Genomic DNA, 26,010 nt, shown 5'->3' with positions numbered 1-26,010 from the left:
GTCAAATTGACATATTTGTGAATTTGGGAATTGAACCATCTGAGAGAAGATGGACAGCTCTGAAATATAGAGAAGTCTGTGTGAATATTTATAGTTACTTCCAGTGGGTGTTCTGTGCATGAACATCTCTCATGTTCAGATCCATTCTGTAAGCAGCCTTTAGAACAATCTCCTCAATGTGCCTTCCAGGTTTATCCTCTTTGCCTCCTTGGAAGTCTTCAAAAGCTTTCTGCTTTCTTCAGGGGATACCTACTCTTAGACTTAGCAGTCAAGATCCTCCACAGCTTGATCCTCACTCACCTGTGGGATTATGGTGTTCGTGTTACTGGCTCTTGCTTCCCACTGTGCAGTTGTCTGGACCTGTCTATACATCATGAGTACCATTGTACTTCCTTGCCATATATGCTTTCTTCCCTCTTTTTGCATCTTCATCTGTTAAGGATTTTTCAGTACTCTCGGGTTTTACCTATTACAATCTGCTGATTTTAGATCAGTCAGAAATAAGGGCTCTTTCTTTGTCCATTTGGAACATATAATGTGAGTTGTGCTTATAATATCTCCTTTATTGTATTTCAGCCTCTCTTTATGGAATTGTCTGTCATTAAATTTTCTATCTTCCATGACACCTTATACATAATGTATACGAATAAATATTTGCTTAAGGGAATATTTTCTCTGTTTGGAGATATTTAGCAGGTAGTTAGCTTCTTAGTTGCAAGTAATGGAAACTAAATGTAGCTAGTTTAGAAAGAAGAGGAAATTCATTAGAACAGTACTACGAATCCTAAGTAATCTAAGGTAAAGCTGAAGGGTGAACTGGGCCCCTGGGCAGCCCTGGGGACCTCATCAGCTCATGGACTTTTTATCTTGAGATTTATCATTAATGTAGCTTAGCTTCCACTCCCCAAAATCTGTATCTCTCAGTTCAAAATCAGGAGAAAAAGAGTCTGGTTGGCTCACTTTTGGTCAATTGCCAACTTGAGGCCAGTCAGCTCTAACGCCTGAGAGAGGCGTGGGTCAGAGACACGTGGCTGCTGAGATGTGTGACCCTCTCTTCCTGTGGCTGCCTAGAGGCTGAAGGATATCCATCCCCCTGTGGATAGGGCGATTGGTTCTCTAAAACGAGGGGTTAGAAATAAACTGCGGCAGATATTTGCTATAGTGGAATTGCTAACTTTTAGAAACTGAGTCAATGTTGAACACTTTCTGGTTTGGGTACATTATAGGTGGCTTCGACCAAGGACAGGTTACAATATTGGAGTGGAAACAGGACCAGGAGATTGTCTTTGGTGACTGGCTTCATAGGAACTACTCCTTGCCCATAACTTAATCTTGTCATTTGTGATATTTAATCAGTAGGTCAGATGATTATGAACTTCCTTAGCTCAGGGGGAAAAAAGAACCCTGACAGTAATAATGTTGTTATATTCTAAATGTTAACAAATGATGATAATAACTATGCAGTCATTTTCTGCTCTATGAATTTAACCACTGCAGTTATTTTTCTGCTATAAAAGATCCTTATTTATTCATTTGTATTATTTCTATAACTGGGTCGTATACCTAAAGGAAGTAATCGTCTGTGAAAGTTTTAAGACAGCACCAGTTGGTTAGCTTTCCAGAGGGAGCAGAAAAAAATATTGGAAAATATAAGTATTTTAAAAGAAAAATTTTAATCTTTTATTTGGTACCCTAAATCTATAATTTATGCAGAATAATTCATTTCTTCATAAAGATGATTAGGAACAAAAATTTTGCCCCAGTACATTGGGCCACTGGATAGCTGTATAGCCAGCCTATCTGGAATAATGGTTAAAAAATTTTGGTTGAAATAATTTTCTTAAGGTACTGGAAAACATGTCAGTGTTGTATATTCAAAACTGACAGAGGTTCTTCCTCTGTCACTTTTAGATTTTAATAACAGCTTTCTAACTATCTTCTCTGTGTAACACATAGATCCAGGTGATAAAAAAATTCATTGTCTCTCCTACTAGAGAAGTAGGTAAAGGGCGTGATCAAACAGTTGACTGAAGAAGAAATGTGAAGAGCCAATAAACAAGTGCAGTGATGCACAACCATATGGATAATGGATACATGGAAATCGAAATGAGAATAATACCGTTTCATACCCACCAGAAAGATAAAAATTTAGAAGTTTAAAATTGCTCGTTTCATACCTACCAGAAAGATAAAAATTTAGAAGTTTAAAATTGCTCAGTGATGCTGCTGATGTGGTGCAGCTTTCAGACACTGCTGATGGCATGTCTGTCAGCACAGTGTCTCTGCAGAGCAATCTCACAATTGTGGGTGACGTGGAGAACAGACTATCTAGTAACCCCGTGCTGGCACACACCACAGAGAAAGCAGCATGCATGCAGCCAGTGAAGCAAGTATAGTACATGTGTGTTGCCATGTTGTGAAAATTTGTAAAATCCTAAGTGTCTACCAGCAGTGAAATAGATAAATACTAGATTATTAAGTATGAATTGTCCAATTTCCTTAAGAACTAAGTTAGACAGTTGCTATCTCTGACATTTCACACTTCTTGTTTTATTTTTATTGTGAAGGGACATCCTCATTCTTTCAAATGTATGGTTTGGCTTGTAATTATCTTTCAAAAAATTTTTAGAGCAATTTTTGTGAAACCCATTAGCGATAAGTAAAAAATTTGTGTTATTTTCAAATATGACCTCCATGGTGGAACCAATGCAGTGCAGACAGCTCAAAATATCAACAGTGTTTGGGAAGGATGTGGCTAATGAACACACAGTATGTCAATTGTTTGAGAAGTTCCGCTCTGGTGATTTTAATTTTGAAAATGAATCACGTGAGCGACCTGAGACCAAGATGGATAATGATGAGCTGAAAGGTGTAATGGAAGTGAATTCATCTCAACCTACGCATGAATTGCAGCAAGGTTTGACGTTATTATTCCAACAATATTGGACCATTTGAAACAAATGGGCAAGGTAAAGAAGCTGGATAGATGGGTTCCATATGAATTAAATGAGTGTCTGAGTAGAAGTCATCTCAAAGTTTTCCTTTCTTTGCTGTCACAACATAAAGGCAAATCATTTCTATACTATATTGTTATGTGTGATGAAAAAGAATTCTTTTTGACAACCGCAAGTGTTTGGCACAATGGTCGCAAAAAGGTGAAGTGCCGAAACACAATCCAAAACCAAATATTCATCAAAAAAAAAAAAAGCTAATGGTGTGTGTTTGGTGGCACAGCACTGGTATTATCCACTATAGCTTCATGAAACCTGGTCTATCGATTACAGTGATGTCTACTGTAACCAATTGGATGAAGTGATGTGGATGCTTGTGATTATCAGCCAAGATTGGTCATAAGCGACAGGCCAATCCTCTTGCAAGACAACACTTGACCATATGTCATACAAACAATGCTACTCAAACTACAGAGGCTGGACTTGGAAACTCTGTCTTCTAGCAGATTCACCAGACCTTGCACCGAGTGACTACCACTTCTTCCAGGCTTTGGAGCCCTTCTTGGAAGGAAAAACATTCAATTTTCAACAAGCCGTGGAAAATATCTTATGCAATTTCATCACCACTTGCTCTCCAGGCTTCTTCACTGTTGGTGTAAACAAGCTACTGTTAAGATGGCAAAACTGTGTTGATAGTTTAGACACATACTTTGATTAATTGTACTGCTTCTTTGAGATATAATAAACTTTTGATTAGAAATAGGACATTTCATATTTAATGACCTAAATAAAAAGTGGTGTACTCAAACTCTGGAATACTGTGTAGCCATGAAAATTAATGATCTACAGCTACTCTGTCTTTGAAAGATGATACTATACATTTGTGTACATGTGGGATTAAAAAGGAATAAAAACAAGATGTTAATGAAATTCTAAATTCAGGAGAGAGAGTGTTACCTTGGAGGAAGAGGAGGAACAGGAGAACAGGCACGTGAAGAGAGATACAGGAAATTTCAACTGTACCCCTCAAAAAAAACTTTGTATCGTGTTATAGTAAAATTTGACAAAAAGTGATAGGTACACGTACTTGTTATATCTCTAATTCTTAAAATATTTCTTGAGGAATTTATCTATTTTGGATGATTAAACTGAGGAATGGTGGAATAAAATAACTTTTCCAGCATCACAAAATAATTAAATAGTTGAGCTGAGATCAAAAATAAGTCTGTCTTGTTCTAAAGCTCATGGCCCTTCTTTCTCATTAATCTGATTCCACAATTTAGGGATGAAATATTAGGTTGAGCCTATGAAAGTGCAATCACATTTGACCCATCTTTGACTGTTGCCTCTCCCGTCCATCCTCCTTGGGGTGCGCACATCTGTGTGCACACACTCATGGACATACTGTCCTTTCTGAAGGAACAAGTGTTCCTCACAGTCAGGCTCAGGCCAAGACAGCTGGTGTCCAGTGAGCCTGTAGATCCTTTAGGTTTTCTCTGTGTCCATGCAAGGAGAGTTCCTTGAACATTCATCTGTAGTTATGGGCTTGCGGGGAGTTCTAAGATACAGTATGTTAGAGGAGCGGCTTCTAGTTCTCTTGCCCTAAAGGTGTTCATTATGCCTTGGTTCCTGTTAGAAATGACAACATAAAGAATACATGATTTTCTCTGCTGAGTATTTGTCTTTTTGATTGTCTACAGAAGACATTATTTGCTATGTTCCTCATTGTCCTTTATATAGAAATCCTCTTGGAAATCAAGAAAAAAATTGTTACAGAAAAATAAATATAAAATTTAAAATCAAAGTACATGTATAAATTACTATAGGGTCTAAAAAGAATAGCTAGCATTTTCTGAATGTTTAATGTTAGGTATTATTGCATCTACAGTTTGAATATGAGGAAAGAAAGACATAAGGAAGTTAAGTATATTGCCTCGGGGAACGCTCTAGTAAGGAGCAGGGCGCTAGCGTCAGGGTCCAATGCCACCTTCATTGGTAAAGACTTGCCCCAAGTGATCTTTCTCCATTTCTACTTCTGTATGCACAATGCATTGAGAATTGTCCACAAATTGCTTTGTGTTTTTAGTTTAGTTTAGTTTTTTGGTTTTTTTTTTTTAGTTTTTAAATTGATTTTAAATATGCAAGAGCAAGAATGGACTTTAAAATTTCTTTGTATTGCTATAGCAGTTAAGATAGCATGTGGGGGAAAGAAAAGATAGCATGTGGGTAGTAGGCATTCAGTGTATTCATGTATGTTAATATTAGCTAGTTCTTATTGAAGAAGTGACAGCTTAAACCAAAAGAACCTAAAATTTATTGTCATGAGTAGATGCTGAGAAATTCCAAATTACTATCTAAGCTGCTGTTAAATATTACCAATCTTATTGCTGTTAATTATTCACTGAGGAAATTTATTTGGATTTATCATGATTTTGATTTCAACATTGTCACACCAGTTGTTTATGGATGAGCAAGAGTTTTTTTTTTTTTTTTTATTTCATCCTTTCTGTGAAAGAAAATAAATTATGCATATCCAAACTTCTTAAAAGAATTATCAGGTCTCTATTTTCACTTCACCTTCCATTTATTCTTTAAGGCATATTCTTACCAAGGTCCCATGGATTCTCTTGTATCTGTACAATCTATTTTTTGCCAAATCCGATACACTTTTCTGTCTCTTCTTATCTGAAGGCACCTTGAATGTTGATGGTATTCCCAAGATTCCAACCTGGACCTTTTCTTTTTACTTTTACATACTTTCTTTTTTTTTTTTTTTTTTCCATGTCTGCAGATTTTAATTTCAAGCTTATTACATCTTTGGCTTTAGATTTAATGCTTTAGATATATTAATACAATCATATACTTTTTCCCAAATCACAACTACTAGGAAAGATATTTAAAAGCACTTCAATATCTTTATCTTTCCTCAGGGAAGATATGCACCACAAACAACGTATTGGGGACGGAAAAAATAAGTCAGCTTAGGTTTTTTTGTTTTGCTAAATCTGAAAGGGGATGCTGCTTACTGTCTGCACAATGAATAAAACGGAGAAACCAAGTCTGTCAAAAGGAGGAAAAGAGTGGGACTAGTAGAATAAGAAAATATTCTAGATGAATAGGAAAATAATCCAAGTCTTTGAAGTATAGTAACTGCCTAAGCTATAAGAAATATCTATATTTCTTATAAAAATAATTAGCCAAAAATCTAATTATTTTGATTCTGTTCATCTTAAGCTAATTAAGAATTAGTTATGCCAGACTAACAAAGGTAAAATGCTACAGGAACATTTTTGAAATGAAAATGAAACTGAATTTCATTCAGTATGAAAGAAAGTCCATACTAAATGTCAATTATGAATACAAGTTTTAGAAATCACACTCTCCATCTCCAAGTGCTTGATATAAAGTCCAACCTCTTTATAATAAAAATAGCTAGGGAATACATTTGTGTATATCCTTTTATATTTACTTTTTTAAGAGATGGGGGTCTCAGTAAGTTGCCCAAGCTGGACTCAAACTCCTGAGCTCAAGCAATCCTCTAGCCTCAGTTTCCTGAGTAGCTGAGACTAGAGGCACAAGCTACCACACCAGGCTTCTATGTTACTCTTTTGCTAAATAATGTAGAGTATCAGTAAGTCATATTCTGCTAGGAAGTGACAGATCACACGAACAAGGTCAGGGAAACTAAAGGGCAACCTTCAGACATACAACAAAGAAAAAGTATTATAAAATTAGCAGTTATAATTTAGTTATTTTCATTCTTCATGTAATATGTAAAAAGAAAAGAAACAGACATCTTCAATATAAAGAGCTGTCAACTATTAGACTGTGTCCTAGAAAAGCATTTATTCTATAGGGATTGGTTGCTAAAGAAGTCATAGCTCTGTAATTACAAACCATTTGTACACAGGGTGAACTGTTATAAACAGTGCTTTTTTCATGAGGAAATCACACAATGTATGGTTTCCAAATTTTTTTTTTTGTTTTTTGTTTTTTTTGAGACAGAGTCTCGCTTTGTTGCCCAGGCTAGAGTGAGTGCCGTGGCGTCAGCCTAGCTCACAGCAACCTCAAACTCCTGGGCTCAAGCAATCCTGCTGCCTCAGCCTCCTGAGTAGCTGGCACTACAGGTATATGGCCACCATGCCTGGCTAATTTTTTCTATATATTTTTAGTTGGCCAATTAATTTCTTTCTATTTTTAGTAGAGACGGGGGTCTCATTCTGGCTCAGGCTGGTTTTGAACTCCTGACCTCGAGCAATCCGCCCGCCTCGGCCTCCCAGAGTGCTAGGATTACAGGCGTGAGCCACCATGCCCGGCTGGTTTTCAAGTTCTTAAGGATACCACTCTGTGACAACTCTGGAGTCTCACAAAGTCCTTTAGCTAGTCCTTAAAAATCTGCTTAAATTCTGCAAGAGGTTCACAACTCAAAACTCTGTTTAAATTCTGCAAGAAGTTCATAACTTAATCTTATCTTTACATACAACAGTATCTTGTTAATTAGGCTGACAAACGGTAGAGATTTTTCTTCCAGAGTCTTTTCTGAAGGTGCCTTCTGAAGAGCTTGTCTTAACTGTTTTTTATGTAATTCACGATATCATCAATTTCAAACTTCATCATGTTAGTTCCAGAAAGGACATCATGGGGGCAACAGTTGAGAAGGTGACTCTTGCACACTCTGTCATCACTGAATTTGATTCGCTGACCAGTAGTATCTCGGCTCGGCGAAAGCGGGGCCTTTCTGACACTCCCTTGCAGATTGAAGTAGGCAGGCATAGATACATTGAACCCATTCTCTCCGATGCTCCCTGTATTTTTTTAAGCTGTGAGTGGATGACCATGCTATGTGATCAACAACTGTGAAGGCATATTCAGGAGACATGACAAAAGATTCATCAAGGGCAGCTGGTTAAATTCTTTTCATGTTGAGTCAAGTAGGTCAAACATCTGTAGTACGTGGTTCACAGCCAAGTTTATAATTAGAGGTACAGCTGGGGCTAGAAACCAGGTCTCCTGAGTCTCAGCCCAGTGCTCTTTTCCTTAGCCCATGATGCCTTATCAGAAAAATCCAAATACAGTCAGACCCCCAGTTATATGGGTATGAGTTACACTGATTCACATATACAAACTTTATATAGTGTGACCAATGTTTCAACTCACGCGGTACCCTGCTTCCATTTATGCAGTATGCCAGGCATCGGCACGATTTTCAGTGGCACACAGGCGGTTGCCACCACCAGGGCCCGTCCCGGAGGTGCCCGTCAGCTGGTCCAGCGTCGCGCGCATCTGGGCCTGCGCCGACATGGCGGCGGCGCAGCGGGCGGACGGCGGGGGTGGGGCGCAGACCCGGCCCTTCTGGGCGGGGATGAGGGAAAAGGGTGGGGGAAGGTGCGATGCTGTCTCGGTGGCCGCCGCCGCCTCCAGACGTGAGGAAAAGGAGCCCGAGGGGTTGCTGGAGAGTCCGGGCTGCGCTCCTCTCGACGACGTGTACATGGAAGGCAGCAGCCCCCGAAAGCGACCCTCGTGCCCTCACTCTCCGCCCAGTTCCCGGGACAGAAGCGACACGGGCTAAACAAGCTCTCGCCTCCTACACCGCCACCCGCCAGAAGCCGTGAACCCCCCTCCAAGCTCTGACGCCGCTCGCCGCCGTACATACTTTCTTTATACATTCTTCTCTGACGCTCATGCCTTCACACACTGTTTCTTTTCTTAGGGTTCCTGAAGCTGTATCTCCATCCCACATTACTCTCTTAAAACTCTAGACCCATGAAGCCTCTGCCTATTGGTCACTGTTACTCCAGCTATACCATAGGCATCACAACATTGCCATATCAAAACCAAATTCAGTATTAGAAACTCTCCCTAGATGTGTTTCCTCTGATACTGAATTTGGTCCTCAAGTGTTGCTGCATCATTTTCCTCATTTTTTTTCAAGTCCACTTCTTTATTCCTCTTGCAATGATGATAGAAGAGCCCTCTAGCTAGCTGCCTTCTCTCTCTGCTAGCATGGGCCCTTCCTCTCCTATATTATAGTCTGTTCTTCAGAATGTTGTGTGGATGATCATTGTACATTAACATCTGATGTTGTTACTCCTCATTTAAAGCTGCCAGTGGCTCCCCACTGCCTCGGAATACCTGATCTTATATTCTTGGTCACCTTACTTCTTCTCCCTGGAATGTTCTTCCTCTTCTCTCTGCCTGATTAACTCACACTTAGCATTCAGCTTCAGGTGGCAGATCCTGGGAAGCAAACCTTTTCTGATGCATTAACTCTTCTCTTTACTTATGCTCAACCTGGCTTTGTCACTGCTCTTATGTGTTCTCCTTGGTGCCCAAGCAATACCTCTATTATAATACTTTTATCATGATGTTTTATAACTATTTAGGCCTGGCCTCCCCAGCCTCACGAAGCAGTGTGAATCTCTTTGCATGCAAGTCTCCAGCCCAGGCCACCTGTAGGCTGGTTATTTGTTGACTTATTTCTTAGACAGTGGTTCTCAGGTGGACATAATTTGCCCCTCAGGGAACATTTGGCATCATCTGGAGACATTTTTGAGTTGCTGTGACTGGTGGGGCAGGTGCTCCCGTTATCTAGTGGGTCGAGCCTGGGGATGCTGCTACACACCCCACAGTGCACAGGACAGCCCCACCGCCTGACCCAGCCCCGAATGGCAGTAGTGCTCAGGTTGAGAGAACTTCTAGAATGAAGTGCAAAAGTTTTGGCTACTAAAGAAAAGACATAATAAAAAAAAGATGAAATTATTTAATTATTTAGATATATTCTTAAATAACATATAAAAGTTTTCAGTGTCAAAGACCTTCATTTTCAGTCTAAATTGCTCTGGTTCTTTGGTGGCTCATTTTTAATATTTATTCAGAAGCTGTCTTACGGGAAAATATGTGCCCAAATGCCTATTAATGGGTTAGCAGATACCTGCAGTGATTTAGGCACAAAGCTGAAATGGGGAGGAAGGTGGTAGAACTAAGCTCTTCATTTACTTTAGAAATTTAGTCATTCACTTTTTCTTATTTTCAGTGTGCCTAATAGAAGGTGACTAGCTTGAGGAGGTATGGGGATGGATGATGTCTTTTTTAATTAAGACTCATAAAAACGATTTAACCATATAATCCTCAGAAAAGGTCTCTTATTTTATGTAGATTAGCAAATGATGAGAACTCTAGTGCTATTTGTGCAACACCAGGGCACTAAATTAGATGGGGCTGCTAATACACTGGGAGATTAGACTATTGAAGGAATAATTGTTGCTGACACTAGATCAACATGGAACTGACCTATAAAACCAAGTTATGGGAAAAGAAAATCCTATCACACTTAGAAGTTTTAGTGTGTCTAGGCAAAGACAGAAAACATAAGAAAGAATCTTTTGATTCTTCTCTTCAGGATTGGTCATGTGTTATGAATTCTTGTTTTATAATTCAATTTTCAAAAACTTATTTAGGAAGTTTAGAAATTTGACTAGGAGAAAGAGAAACATTTTAGGAAATGTTAGGGGAAAGAGACAGTGATTCATATTCTTAAATAGTTCCTATCGATATTTGCAATTTCATACTAGTTTCTGGAAAATATTATATTAGAATTTTGCTTAAAAAGTCAAGTTTTTGTCTTTAGCTTTGGACATTCTTTTGGTAAATTAAATGGTTTGTACCTGGAGAGGCAATTTTTTTATGTTTGGTTTATAACAAATAGTGAATATTATTTAGTTCCACATTACATTTCAAAATCTGAGAAATACTTTTTTCTAATAGGTGTCAGATTACAGTGACTGTCATCAGCCTTTCAGATTAGTATGATTAGTTGTTTTTTAGAGGCTGCCTATATATGTGGCACTTTTAGTTTGCGGAAAGAAGATTGAAATATTTGTACTGATTTCAGTGGATCCCACGAGATAATGCCTAGCTTACAATTGGTTTAACCTCTTCTTGTCTTTGTCTTGGGTACTTTTGGATTTTGTGTTAAAACAGAAGTTTGAGCTACAGATACTGTATTTAAAAAGCTATTTCAATTAATATAATATCATAAGGAAATAGAATGATAGGCATATGTAAATTTGGACTTGAATAAAGAATTCCCCATATTTAATTGCATTTCTCTTAATTTTTTTTCAGCCAATTTCTACAGAAATTTTGGAATATTCATCAGATAGTGAAAAAGATGATGACTCAGAAAATACCCTAGTCATTGATTCAGAATCCCCTCACAAACTCACAGAGTCTGGATCAGATGCGAGACAGGGTGTGGAGAGACTGACAGACCCAAGGGCAGAATCGGCGGAAATCGTCATATATACCCCCCAGAAATGGACAGCTACGTTTCCTAGGACTCCAGAAAATTCAGCAAAGAAGAAGAAGCTTTTAAGGTTAAGTTATGCCTTTTTAAATACTTTTTTCAACTTTTCTTTCTTCATAAACCCAAATATCTAAAATGTTAATTTAAAAATACTTGTTTATTTGGGAAAGAAAATTAGCATAAGAGAATTGTAATTTTGATAAACAATTATTGAAGTCCTGAGTTCTAGAACTGATTTATGGAACTGTCCATCCAAGCTGAGCACTCAGGGACTGAGTCATGACCAGCTTACATGACTATTTTTCTTAATGGTGACTTCTTGTCAAATTTTTCACGCATCAGTGTTTCAGGTGCTGTCTTAGACAATAGAGGCAAGTGAACCAGAGTTCGCTTGAGTGAACTGTTTGTGAGTAAATTATAGAGTTCTGTTCGTGAGTAACTTATAGTCTAAAAAGGGAAATGTAAACCATGTCAGATTACTTTCACAAATATGGCGAGAGAGCCTGGGCAACACTTGCAAATATAAAGAAGTATGAGAGAGGAAAGCCTTCTAGACAAGAAACAGCTGGTGTGCCTGTGGAGCACCACAGAGGAGGAATGTCCTTGTCACTAGAGTGTCAGGGGCTGGGCCTGGTGGCCAAGGAATCATCCTTGCCCTGTGTAATACAAAGTCTCTTTGTTCTCTAAATAAGATCAAAACAACACCAACCAAAAACCCAATGAAAACAAGATAGCCTGTGAGAAGCAGTGCCACAAAAGCAAAGTTGTAGAGAATTTCAGGGAAAAGGAGTTTCGGTAGAAAGAGTAAACATGGTAATGAAGAGCATAGGTTTTGGATTTCACTTCAAGAGAAGGCAAGCCTTGTGTGCACTGAAGAGAGCCTGGGCAGTGTCAGTGGGCCAGTGGGCCAGGGCCGAAGTAGCATGTGGCTCAAGAAGTGGGGCCCGAGTTTCCTTTGTGGGATTTGGGGCCCAGGCAGGAGGCTTTGCTCCTTCTCTCTAGGATTGCTGCTGGCCTGAAAGGGATGCAGCTTTAGAGAGGGTGTAGCGAGTAGGAGAGACAGACTTTGAGAATAGTGGGGGTGCCAGTAGGACAGAGAGGTTGGGATCCTGTGTCTGTCATTGTCCTGGAGGAGGAGGGGGAGGGAGATCCAGCTTAGGCACACAAGTGAAGGGAAGGGCCTGAGGATGTGGCTGAATCTGGTTGGACAGGTGGAGCACAGTGAGTCAATTCATGCCTGTTCACTCCAGAATTATTTTTTTTTTCATGAAATAAGATGTAAGGACTTATGCCCAAAGTGAAGAAGTTGAGTCCTCAAGAGAGAATGGTGGTGGTTTGTACCAGTCTCTGGGGAGAAAGGAAAGGAAACCCATCAAAGGGATTAGCATGTCCTTTTTGGTGGAAGTAATGCCACACAATTACAGGAAGTCATGCCCCCAGCCCTCGCAAGGGCGTCACATGCCAAGCACTGTGTCAGGCACAGGAGTGAACAAAGGTGATCAGAGCCCACACCTGTGTCCAGGGGAAGGCTGATAAGAATTAAAGAAGATGTGATGGCAAAGGAGATAAGCTTTATGGAGAAAAAGCAGAAAGGGAGGACAGAGGAGCCTGAGGTGAGAGGGGGCATTTCCATTTTATACGGGCACAGGGAAGCCCCTGAGGTGGGGTGCTGAGCAGCAGGAAGCATGGAGTGCCCTATCCTATGCTGAGGCAGCAGGGCTGTGCAGGGGAGTGGACACTTTCATTTTTGTTTCTTTAGTATGAAAGTCACAGGCTTTTGAACAAATATTTTCAGTTAGACATCATATATCTGAGGAGGAACATGAGTCTGGAATCCACAGGCAGACCTAGTGCTAGGGAGTGAATTTGTACGCTTTGGTGTCCAGATGGTGTTAAAGCATGGGCTAGTTGAGGTCATGGGGGATGCAGTGCAGAGCAAGAGGAGTATCTGTCCGAGGCCCAAGCCCTGGGTGTTCTACAGAGCTCAAGGTGTGGAGGAAGAGGCTGCTGAGGGGGATGCAAACCAAGGTGGGTGTGATATCCTGGAGGCAAGTGAGGAGAGAGGGTGACTCACTGTGAGGGATGCTGCTCAGGCTGACCCCTGAGATTCCATGGTGACAGGTGGAGTGTAGCACTGTCTTAGTGGAGTGGCCAGGCAGAGCAGACTGCTGTGCATTCAAGAGAGGAGGGAAGGGGGAAACTGGAGACAGCACGGATGGAACTCTGGAGGAGTTTGGCTTTAAGGGGAGCAGGTCAACAAGGTACTAGTTGGAAGGAAATGGGAAAGTCGAGGTTTTTTTTCTTGAGGGAGAAATTTCACTTTTTGTATATTGATGGGAAAGGTCTAGGAGAAAAGGGGAGACTGCTGAGGTTGAGGAGGGAGAGGACAACTGATGGAGCTGTCTCTGACGTGGGAGGAAGGTCATGAGTGATGGTGCCCTGGCCAGGAGCATGAGCAGAGTCCTTGCAGGTTCAGGCATGAATCTATGCGTGGCTGGGGAGTGGGTTCCTTCTGACAAGTTCTATTTCAGTGAAATGGGAAGTTCACTCATCAGCTGATAGGAAGGATAAAGAGGGATGTTTGAGGAGAGGGTATGTGACCCAGGCATATGAGGGGGGGTGAATGGATGGGGAAGTGCTTCCAGTTGTGTGACAGGATGAGATCCTGTTGGGAGCAGTGGTCATGGATTGAGTTTGAAACCCACCAGCCAGTGTGGATTCAACCCTGGGGCTGCACTTACAGAGCAGGCAGAGCATGGGAATCGCCCAGGGGCACATTGGAAAAGAGTTAACAGGAGTTCCGAGAGAGAAGTTGTAATGGCCTGTGAAGCCCAAGCTGGCCTGAGTAGAAATGAGACCATGCAGGGTGTGGAGCATAGTGAGGTAGGGTAGGACCAACCAGCCAGGCCTTAGGGAGAGGTTGTCAACCCGTGTAGAGTCAGGCTGCTAGAGGAGACGAGCTGGAACAGTAAGGATGATGGGTGCTTAGAGTTGAGCTAATAGGGGAGACAGTTTGTAACTTCAAGATCAGAGAATGACCTGGGGATTGGGGGTTGTGGGTGGGTGGAGGACATAATCTTGGAGCCTGGCTGACCAGGAGAGGTGGCCTCTGAAGATACCCAGACAGTGCTAGGGAGTTCCCTCCCGGGGCTGGGTGGGCTGGAGTGTGAGTGAGTGTGCGCGATGGTCTGGAAAACTGCAGTAAACAGCCAGGCCTTCCCATGAGAGAGCAGGGGAGAGAACACAGCACTGTGACTAAAGGCCACTGCATGGGAGTCAAAAGAAGGTGAAGGCCGAGTGCTGTGGCTTATGCCTCTAAACTTGGCACTCTGAGAGGCCGAGGTGAGAGGATTGCTTGAGGTCAGGAGTTTGAGGTTGCTGTGAGCTAGGCTGACACCACTGCACCCCAGCCTGGGTGACAGAGCAAGACTGTATCCAAAAAAAAAAAAATAAGGAAACATTCATTCATAGAAGTGGCTGAAGCAGCTCCAATAATATGTAAATAATAGCTTTCTTCTTGTGATTTCTAACACAAACTAAGGAGGTCTATTTTATGCCCACTCTTTTAAAGTTACTGTGTTTAAATATTAACAATGAAATTGGTGTGCTTAGGGTTGTCAGTCTCAGGCCTTCAAACTGGAAGACTTTGTTTTACTAAACTGACTAGAAAGGGCTGTGGCCACCTGTACCCCCTTGGTGAAGGAATGGTGATTTGCTGACCTCCTTCTGAAGCAAAGGGAAAAATAACATATTTTGGCATATAGGCTGTTTGGTAATGAAAGTACTGGAGAGTCATGCTTCTAGAGAGTTGAGAAAATTTCTTATATAACAGCGACTGAGAACCAGTGCTGCATTAAACCTTTGCTTGTTGAAATGAACTCTTTGTTATCAAAATGCTGAAATACAGACATCCTGATAATGCTCATGGTAAAAGATATCCAGTTTCTGTCACAGAGGGATATAGGGGCCTGAGAAATAAACTATTGCTAGGGGAAAAGGTGGGTATAAGAAATAGACTTCCATTATCTAGCATAAGTAGAGCAGTGGTTAAAAGAATTATTTTTACCTGACAATGGCCAGCTGGCTGGGATCAAGAAGAGACAGTTGGCATTTCAAGGCTGGAGTACATTGGCTTTTCCCTCTGGTTTGCTCCATGGGAAATGTAACTCAATCTCTTTGGGCTTTTTCTTTTTTCTTTTCATCTTTTTGATTCATGGCATTGTTTGAGGCATAACTAAATAAAAGCCAATGCAAAATTGCTTAGATATTTAAGTGTGCTGTTAATAATAAAGCCGTATCTCCCCAGTCTTATGATCGAGTTATTTTCACAGTATCTATTATATCTAACAGAAAGCAAAAGTTGAAAGCATTATACTAGTCATTTTAATTATTTTTTCTTTACCTAGTGGTATAGCCTATTTAAAACATTTTAATGAGTATTTGTTTTTTCTTTTTTTGAAACAGGGTCCCACACTGTTGCCTGGGCTAGAGTGCAGTGGTGTGATCATAGCTCACTCAACTTCAAGCTTCTTGAGCTCAAGCAATCCTCCTGCCTCAGTCTCCCAAAGTGCTAGGATTATAGGCATGAGCCACCATATCTGGCCTTTAATGAGTATTTTGACTGGAAATGAGTTAGAATATTTTTAATCTTTATTATTATTCTCTTCTCCATATTGATTTTATGGAAATGTTTACCAATGTTGAATTGATGCCAGTAATCTTTTGAGATAGGTTACCAATCTGTTAATTTTGTAGAAAAGATATTAGGATATCTTAACTTTCTCCATGAATTCATATTTTCATTCCATTGGAGTTCTGGACGTAGTCTGTGAATAACTTGGCTTGGCCACAGTAAAGAGTTGATATGGGTGTGGATGGCGAACTTCCTGAACCTCCTATATGACTTTTGTTTTTTAATGTTAGATAAGTTTTTACTAGAAATGGGATTATCGATTAGAGAATGTGTTTTTTCTATTCTTAAATTCAAGTGCATCTGGCCCAAATTCCCAGCAGGATAGACCCCAAAACCCAAACTGAGCTGGAGATGCAGATTTTATCTGAGGGGCTCCAGGTACTCTTCAGGTATAGAGAACTCTTGTGCTCATGTTTATTCTTGCTTTTACCTCTCATCTTGAAATTCCTATAGTTTTCTTCTGGGGTTCTAGGCTTGACCTTAACCAGATACCATTTTCAAATTCTATTTTGCTTTTATCCTCTGTAAAGGTATAGCACTGAAAAACAACATTTGGCAATGAATTATCTATCTAATCTAGATAATTATGCAAAGAATATAGTGTTTTGCCTTTTTCTTGTATGTATTGTATTATGAATATCATTTTAAAAACTATTCTTTCAGACGTGGTCTGTATATTGTCAACTAAGAGTGTGGACTCTGGAGCCAGATACCTGGGTGTGTGCCCAGCTGTGCCACTCATTAGACATTTCACTTGGGCAGGTGTTAATGTCTCACTGCATCAGCTTGTCATCTGTAAAGTGGGGATAATAGTAGTACCTACTTCATAGTGTTTTCTAGAGGAGTATAAAGGAGTTATTTCATGTAAACAGAATGATATAAAGAAGGGCTTACCATTAAGTAGAGGTTAGACATATACGTAAAGCAGAGGTTCTTTGGCATATTTCTGAGTATGAGGTGTTTTTTAAAAAATGTTTCTGTTATATATACTATACATACGCACACACACATTCAGAAATAATTACTGCCTATAGGAAAACATACTACTATGTTTCCCTGAAAATAAGACCTACCCATAAAATAAGCCCTAACAGGATTTCTAAGCATTCGTGCAATATAAGGCCTACCCCGAAAATAAGACCTAGTCATGGGCATGGCTATGAAATGTATCTGCACAACCCATGCGTTTCGTCGAGGAGCGGTAAAGAAGACGAGCAGCCCTTCTCATCTGCCCCATGAGAGCTCTATCACTCAACTTGAGAGATTGGTGCCAATGGTTCTAAAGGAAATAGAGTCGCAGGAAATTCAGGATGGAATTCGGGGTTTGGAGAGTTATGATGATGTTCCAGAAGAAGACGACTTAACTATATTTGAATAAATGTAGATTGTCCTACTGTACTTAAAAAAAAAATAACACATCCCCTGAAAATAAGCCCTAGGGTGTCTTCTTGAGGAAAAATAAATATAAGATCCTGTCTTATTTTCAGGGAAACACGGTAGGTAGTAGTGATAATATAATATATTTGTTAAAATAAAACCTTTTAATCATGGTGGAAAGAGCATGGGGTGTAAGTAAAAACCATAACAAAAACAGTAACAGCAATCATGGGCACTTCTTGAAGGTTTGCTAATTGCCAGGCACTGTGGTAAGTCCTTTCTGGTTTTAACAGCTTGTTTCTCATCTGGCTGGTTATGTAATATTGAAGTGCCTTACCCTCTCTCTAAACTCTGTGATGTTATCATCTGTGCAATAGGTATTGATATCTGTTCTTTCTACCTCAAAGGATTATTAGTTCACTAAAACAAGATAATGTAGTAAAATTATGAGTTAACTGGTAATGAGATAATAAACTTATGAGAAAATACATTGATAAATTATGTAACATGTAGCCATAATGGTGATTAACAATTGATTTGGAGTTCTCTTGAGATTATAGATGTGTTAGGAACTGCTGACTTCTCTCTCTCTCTCTCTCTCTCTCTCTCTCTCTCTCTCTCTCTCTCTATTTATTAATTTATGTATGTATGTATATATTTGTAATGCATATATACTTTCATACATTTATAAAAACGTGTATATGTACACATACACATCAATGAATATATATGTTTATTGATAGGTAAGGGTTCTTGTGAAATACCTGTATGTCCATTGCTATGAATTGTCTTCCTGCCATATATGGAAATTTGTTTTTTTTATCATGTTGGTATATTTGCTCTGCGTTTGTGATTGATTCTCAAATGTCACTAGAGTCCAAATAAGAGACCCATACTTAAATGCTTATTTGAGTATTCTACTTATCAACAGTTTGGCAAGTTTATTCTTGACTGGAACTCTGAACCCACTATACACTTATCTATTGCCCCATCTGTTGAACCCACTGTGAGCCCTCCTGCACCCCATGGGGTAGCTCATGACTATTTTTGTGTCTGTGGTATTTAGCAAAGTGCTAGGTGCCAGCATATAGCTGGTGATAAGTAAGCAGTACATATTTATGGAATAAATGAACTAAGAAAGAACAGAAAAGGAGGTAAACTGATATTTAACTTCATATTTCTAAAAATATGATATTCTTAGGAAGTAAAATTAGTGCATATTCCTAAGAATCATGAAACTGAGCTTCTAAGAAACCTAAAGTCTGACTTAGGAGGATATGGCCTGTGGGAAGAGAATATAACAAAAATACATTAAAATTTTACATGTTTTACCTGTTTGTCTCTGGTTGAGGGATATAAAATATAAATATTCTAATTCTGTAGTTTTTCTTTTAATTAAACTTAATACATTATAATTCATTAAACAGAGGTGGGCTAGCAGAAAGACTGAATGGACTGCAGAATCGGGAGAGATCTGCCATTTCTTTGTGGAGACATCGATGTGTTTCTTACCAAAAGACACTTTCAGGTAAGGCTTGCATAGGTATCTGAGACGGTATGTAAAAACATTCCAGTTAAAAGTATTTTTATTTTCTAAAAGTATACCCAGTAAAAACAACTAAAACATATTTTTTAATTAAAGTATATAAATTTTTCACATACTTTATACTTTTCATATACCTTATTATTTTCATGAATTTTTAAAAAAATATATTTTCCCCCAACATTCTTATTTAAATTTGACATACAAAAAGCTGTACATCATTAATGCACATAACTTAGTGAGTTTGAAGATAAAAATACATGTGTGAAACCATCACCACAATCTATGCCATAAATCTATCATCTCCAAACGTTTCATTCTGTTTTCTTATTTATTTCATCATTATTATTATTTGCAATAAAAACACTTAACATAGGATCTGTCCTCCTAGCAAAGTTAGTGTACAACACAGTATGTTTGACTATAGGCACTATGCTGTGTAGTAGATCTCTAGGGCTCATTTATCTGGGATAATCACAATTTTATATCCTTTGATTAATACTTCCCCATTTTCCCCCTGCCCTAGTCCCTGGCAGCCACTATTCCACCCTGTGCTTCTATAATCATAGCGCTTGGTCAAGAAAAAGAAGTAAAAGGTATCCATATTGGAAAGGAGGAAAGAAAGTTATCTCTGCAGGCGACATGATCTTATATCTAAAAACCCTTTGAGATTCCACAAAAACAAAAAAAATGTTAGAAGTCATAAATGAATTCAGCAAAGTTGCAAGATTCAAAATCAACGTAAAAATCAGTTGCATTTCTATATAACAACAAGGAATTATCCAAAAATGAAATTAAGAAAGGAATTTCATTTACAATCATATCAGAAAGAATAAAATACTTAGGAATAAACTTAATCATGGATGTAAAAAACTTGCACACTCAAAAAATGGACTTCTTTTCTCCCAATGTCATATAGATCTCAGAAATTTTTCCGAGAGATGAGTCCGTTCTTATAAGGTCTAGTGACCACTCCCTGTAGACCTTCTCAGAGTTCATAAGAACCCTTATTGTTGAAGATCTGACTTGGGGGGTTTTATATTAGACCTTTTTCCTAATAAATCTAAACCAGTGGATTTCAGACTTTTTTTTATTGCAATTCTGGAGAGTCATACCTTTTATATCATCTCCTTACACCCACACCTGAAACAAACATACAACACTAATGTTAGTATGTGTGATACAGTCTGATGCATTCTTTTTTACTTTTACCGTAGTCCTGGTTTTACTAAATTGATTGCAGGACCCTTCCAATGGGTTGTAACTTGCAGATTGAATGTTCTTACTATAAGCAAGTGACTGAAAACTCTTATTTCTTAACAAATTGTTTGACATTGAAAATATTCCACATGTCTGGAAAAGCCCCCTCTCCTCTGAAACGGTGCTCTCTTAGATGGCTTATTCCCATGCTGCCTCTCCGTCTGGAGTGGGGGTGGGCGGGTGGCCTTGGTCACCTATTTCAGATCTACTGTTAATAGTCTCTCCGGGGGATCCTTGGAATATGCATTTTAATAGGCTTTCAGATGATTTTTGCACATGCCAGAGTTTGAGGAACATTATTCTTAGAGTTGATCCCCCAACTGCCAGTAATGTATTCTACTAAACTTATGTTCCTCAAGTATTACACATGTCTTCAGAAGAATTTTCAATTCTTATCTCATTTATGCTTTTTAAAATCCTTTACTAGCTGTTGCTTAGCAATTTCCTTCTCTCTTTCATATTTTTATAGAGCATTATAATATGAAATACATGTATGTGTATCAGGATGACCTGATATACACATGATCCAAGAATACTTTTCCTTTTATGGAAATCTATGGGTCAGTCCATTGTTATACTTATGACTTTATTTCTTAGTATGTTTTTTCATATCAAAGATTATGACATTAAATAATCATCTTTACAACTCATTTGATCAGTCTGAAAGCAAGGCATATATAAAGGTTGCCTAGTCATATTATTTAGGGAAGTCTTAATAACATACTGGCTTAAGCACAAAAAAGAATTTAATAGTACTCATGGATTAAAAGCTATAGGGAAAAGACTTCATGCATCAGGCATATTGGATTTGAAAAGGTTGGCAGTCATTCTCCATGTGGTAACTCCCAGCTTCAAGTCCAGTAAAAAGAAAGCTTTCTTTTCAGTATATTATCAGAAATGCTTGAAATATTTTCATTGGCCTGGCTGAGACAAGATTCCTTCCTTGAAATAATCCTAATCACTCTGGCCAGGGTGGAACACCGTTGATAATACTCTACTAAGCCATTTGCTTTTAACTCGTGATTGTCTTCTTTCTAGACTTATTTAATAAAAGTCAGCGAGAACCATTTGTGATGCTATAATATATTTCATTTTAGTCTTTTTGTGATGCATCATGTTCTTCTATTTTAAAATATTTGCATGTACATATTTAACCTCTCACGTGTGAATGCCCTTCAAGTGGAATGATCACTTTCTCTTAAGAAATAAAATAAAATCCTAAGCCCCCCAATTGACTGAACAGACCCCCTCTTGGCCACAGGGACCCAGAGAAACCTTAACATTGAGTTCCCAGCCATAACAGGATGAGCAGTCAGACATGCGCAGTTGCACCCCCTCTCTTGCTAAGCACCATCAGCGTTCTTCCTTAAGGGCTAAACAGAAACCAGCCCTTTGGAAAAACTTGCCCCACGACTGATTTCAGCCAACCTTTTGATCACCTCCTCCCTTTTTGTGGTTTCAACACAGCTCACCAGCATTCCTTCCTAATAAGAGACCACCAACCATGGAGTAGCTCTGACCAGTCTAAGGTGGCTGCAAAAAAGAGGATATTCATGTCCTCTACTTTACCTTTTGATATCAGAGGGCCAAAAGGTCCTCCCTGGTATCATGGTAATGCCATAATTTTATGAACATGGGACCCGTGAAGTTAGCAAGAAGCTCAGTTGTACCTGTGCATGTTTCTCCTTTAATAAATATTCAAGACTCTTCCTATAACCATTTAAATATGCATATTTGGCCACCCAGCTCAGCATAAATTCCTGTTTGTACCCCCATAATATTCTGAAATTAAAAAAAAAAAAATCCTGTTCTTTACCATTCCTTCAAAGCACTCAATTCTTGCTTTCTTCTGGGGGCCTCACTTCCTGCCTGGAGGTTGTGGTACCCTTTTTTAAGAATAAAGCCTCCTTCCAAATGTATAGATTTTGAACTTTTTCAGTCAACATTCTTTGTGTCACTCATTGTTTTGAATTTAGTTTGGGGTTCTATGCATTATAAACTTGTTTTATTCTGTTTGAGCCAGGAAAGTATGGCCTTGCTACTTAAATTCACATACTTGCTACTCCTTTCTGTTCTGCTTTTGCCACCTTTCTTTTGAGGTAATTATACAAGAGAATGGCAAACTTGAATTTCTTTTGACTAGATATAAATATTTGCATTATTGGGTTTCAGGGAGGCCACTTTGAATCTGCAGCCATAGAGACTAGCTTTGTATTGAGGGGTTGGAGTGGGTGGAGAGCAATAGGATGAAACATAGCATAGCAGACAGGTGACTGGCAGGCAGAGCTTTTCCCTGGAGTTTGGCCTCCACAGGTTGCAAAGGCCGGAGCACTACGGCTGCCGTTTCTGTGGTTTCGATGTCCACATGGCACCCTTGTTTCCTTTCCCATATGAGAAGGCAGAATGCTCATTCTTTAAAGCCTCTTGGAAATCTAGTCTGAGCTCCTTTCTGGGGAATTGAGAGTACGTGGCCTAGAGTAGGTAAATGACTTGCTGTGATTATTTAGCTAGTCGAAGGAAGAGATGGGGCCAGAAGCCGGCCTCTTGGTTCCTGGTACCATGCTCCTTCAATCCTGCCACTCTTCTGTCATATGCAAATAATTGTGTTACTCCTCTGCCAATTTCCTCTTGATATTACTGTTGAGGAATAACCAAATAGTTCAAATTTGACTTTGTGTGTTTAGTAGGGTATTCCTGAATTTTGTTGACGTTTCAGTCTTGACAAAGTGTAAATATCTTCAGGATAGCAGCAAAACATGGGCAAACTTTGAATTGGACCATAAATTCCTAAGAAATAGTTGGAAAAAAAGCTTCTGCCCTCTTTCGTCTTTAATGTTGTTCTTATCATGATAGCACATTTGGAGGTTTATTATCTGCAAGTGCAATGCTGTGGGCTTGGTATGTATTAAATAATTTAGAATGTAAAATAGTCCTAGTGTTTGCTTTCCTTATTTTCCAGATGAAGAGAGTATAGGTTGAGTATATGCCGTCAATGAGTCAGCCCAGACTTGAATTCTCTTGAGTCTATGTTCTTACTCACTAGTCTGTACAGACCTTCATTAGTTGATCTGTTTGGGCTGAAGAAAATTAGGGTTAAGATTGAAGACAAGATTAAGGAATCAGCAGAATTAAAAATATTAATACAAATGTGTTTTTTCTTTTCAAAAAAAGTAATCTTTCAAAGGGTAGGTCTGTATCACGTTCTTGAGAGTACTAATTTGAGGAATGTAGGGCATAGGTTTGAAGGTTGTAAAGACCGTATAAATTGTGAATATGTATAGAATGTCCTAAAATCTTATGATTTTGTTAGGGAAGGTGGCAGATTGTCTTCTTAATTATAGATATTAATATACACTAGAACCCTAGATCTTGTTATCTGGGCTGCTCATTAAAGTAAATTGACCAAATTGGCAAGAACAGAATTGGGAGAGTATCTTCTGGGGGAGTAGGTAGAAAAATGCCAAGTCAAACGTGTCTGGCTATTCCAAATGAAGAGAGAAAAAGATTTTTTTGTTTGGCTCATAAGCACCAAGTAGCTTATGGAATGTTCCTTACAATTTCCTTCTTAAATTTTGTTTGTTCTAGATATGAGATATAGCATATTGAACTGAGCGTCTCCTTATTTATCTCCTTCGGGTATGAGAAATTACAGTTTATAAAAGTAATGTGTAGATTGTATTTATTTAGCTTGAGACTCTTCCCATGCGTCTTCTATTGGATAGTATTATTTAATTATCCATGGTTGAGAGATGTGTCTTGTCTGTATTTTGATTTGCAATGTTTGAGTGAGTGCCTCTAATGCATCTTTCTGCCTTTTTAAAAAACTTTTTATTTTGAAATAATTGTAGATTCACATGTATCACATGCAGCTGTTAGAAATAATACCAAGTGATCTCTTGTACTATTCTCCCAGCTTCACCCCAAAATGATATCTTTCATAACTATAGTATAATAGGAAAACCAGGATGATAATTCAAGATACAGTTCACTGAACTTATTCAGATTTCATCAATTTTACATGCATTTGTATGGGTATGTTTGTGTGTGTGTGTTTCGTTTTATGTAATCTTATCACCTGTTGTTATAGTCTAATGTTTGTGTCACTCTAAATTGATATGTTCAAACTTAATCACCAATGTAATGGTATTAGGAGATGAGGCTTTTGGAAGGTGATTAGGGCATGAGGGTGAAGCGCCCCTGAATGGGATTAGTGTCCTGATAGGAAGAGACCTCAGAGAGCTCGCTAGGCCTGCCACCATGTGAGGACACAGCAAAAAGATGCTGTTCATGAGAACATGGACCCTCACCAGACACCGAATCTGCCAATCTTAAACTTCTCAGTCTCCAGAACTATGACAAATAAATTTCTATTGTTTATAAGCAATCCAGTCTATGGCATTTTGTTATAGCGGCCCAAGCAGACATGTGTAGATGGTGACTGTGTCACCATTACACAGTCTGGACACAGAAGAGTCTATCACCACAAGGATCCCTTGTGCTACCCTTACAGCCACAGCCACCTCTTTTCTGCCCTCCTTTCTGACACCTTGCAACTGCTCATCTGTTCACCATTTCCATAGTTTTGTCATCTCAAAAATGTTATAGAAATGGAATAATATAGTTTGTAACCTTTTGGGATTGACTTTTTTCACTCAGCATAATTCCCCAGAGATTCACCCAAATTGTCATATATATCAGTAATTTGCTCTGTTATACTGCTGGGTAGTATTTCATGGTGTGGATGTACTACAGTTTGTTAAACTATTTGTTGACTGAAGGACATTTGGGTTGTTTCCATGTTTGGGTTGTTAAAAATAAAGGCATGTGAACATTTGTGTATAGGTTTTTGAATGAACATAGATTTTTATTTTTCTGAGATAAAAGATCAAGAGTGCAAGCACCAGGTATTATGGTAAAGACATGTTTAATTTCATAAAAAAATTACATATGAACATCAAATATTTTAGTGAATGTCTCTAATACACAGGCTTAAAACATTTATTTTTAACACCTTTGGTATATGGATGGCACTTTTTCTTTTTTTCTCTCATGGATAGCTGACTTTGCCAGGCTATTTTGTAACTCCCACTTATACCTTGTGTTTTTTTGTACTTTTAGGGTTTTTTTGAGGAAACAGGGTCTTGCCCTGTTGCCCAGGCTAGAGTATAGTGGCACAATCATAGCTCACGGCACCCTTTAACTCCTGGGCTCGAGCTATCTTCCTACCTCAGCTTCCCGAGTAAGTGGAAGGAACTATAGGCATAGGTGGGACTATAGGTGCATGCCACCATGTTCCACTGATTTTTTTGTTTTTTATAGAGATAGGGATTCTTGCAATATTGCCCAGGCTGGTCTTGAACTCCTGGCCTCAAGCAATCTTCCCAGCCTCCCAAGTGCTAGGATTATAGGTGTGAACCACTGCACCTGGTCCCTCTTATACCTTTTAATATCTTTTAATATTTCAGTGTTTTTTTCCTTGTTGGTGCTGTTAGTACATTTCATCCTAAAAGACATATGTCTCAAGGTTCTTTGAACTGGAATAAACTTCAAATGTGTGCCTACTCCCTTGGCTCTTCTTTGTGCTGCACTGAGGAGATATTGGATTTAGCTTTTAAAGATCAGTGAAAAGTGCAAGTTTTGCACACAGAGGCTGTGTAGAGGGTGTGTTAGATGACACTGGGTGGTGGGGGGCGGGTTGCAGAAGAGGCTAGACCATGCAGGAGCTGGAGGCCTTGGCTGGATTTTACTTCCAAAGTGATGCCTTGAAAACCTGCACTTTAAAATGTGGCTCATGCTATAATCCTGGCACTTTGGGAGGCCAAGGCAGGAGGGGATTGCATTAGGTCAGGAGTTTGAGATTAGCCTGAGCAAGAGTAAGACC

The 26,010-nt window shown here is 39.0% G+C and overlaps 1 protein-coding gene across 4 annotated transcripts in view; it reads left to right on the top strand.

The window, feature by feature from the left end:
* SPIDR (scaffold protein involved in DNA repair) overlaps positions 1 to 26,010 on the top strand; it is a 484,225-nt gene that overhangs the window by 181,833 nt on the left and 276,382 nt on the right. For all 4 annotated transcript variants that reach the window (XM_076005324.1, XM_012790018.2, XM_076005325.1 and 1 more), the window contains 2 exons: positions 11,076 to 11,326; positions 18,754 to 18,854. In XM_076005324.1, the coding sequence (XP_075861439.1) occupies positions 11,076 to 11,326; positions 18,754 to 18,854 (352 nt within the window). The remainder of the gene's footprint in view (positions 1 to 11,075; positions 11,327 to 18,753; positions 18,855 to 26,010) is intronic.

The sequence above is a fragment of the Microcebus murinus genome, chromosome 7, assembly GCF_040939455.1.
Source record: "Microcebus murinus isolate Inina chromosome 7, M.murinus_Inina_mat1.0, whole genome shotgun sequence".
NCBI classification, from domain to species: domain Eukaryota; kingdom Metazoa; phylum Chordata; class Mammalia; order Primates; family Cheirogaleidae; genus Microcebus; species Microcebus murinus.
Note: the sequence above shows the minus strand (reverse complement) of the source record. Positions and strands in the feature narration are given on the sequence as shown.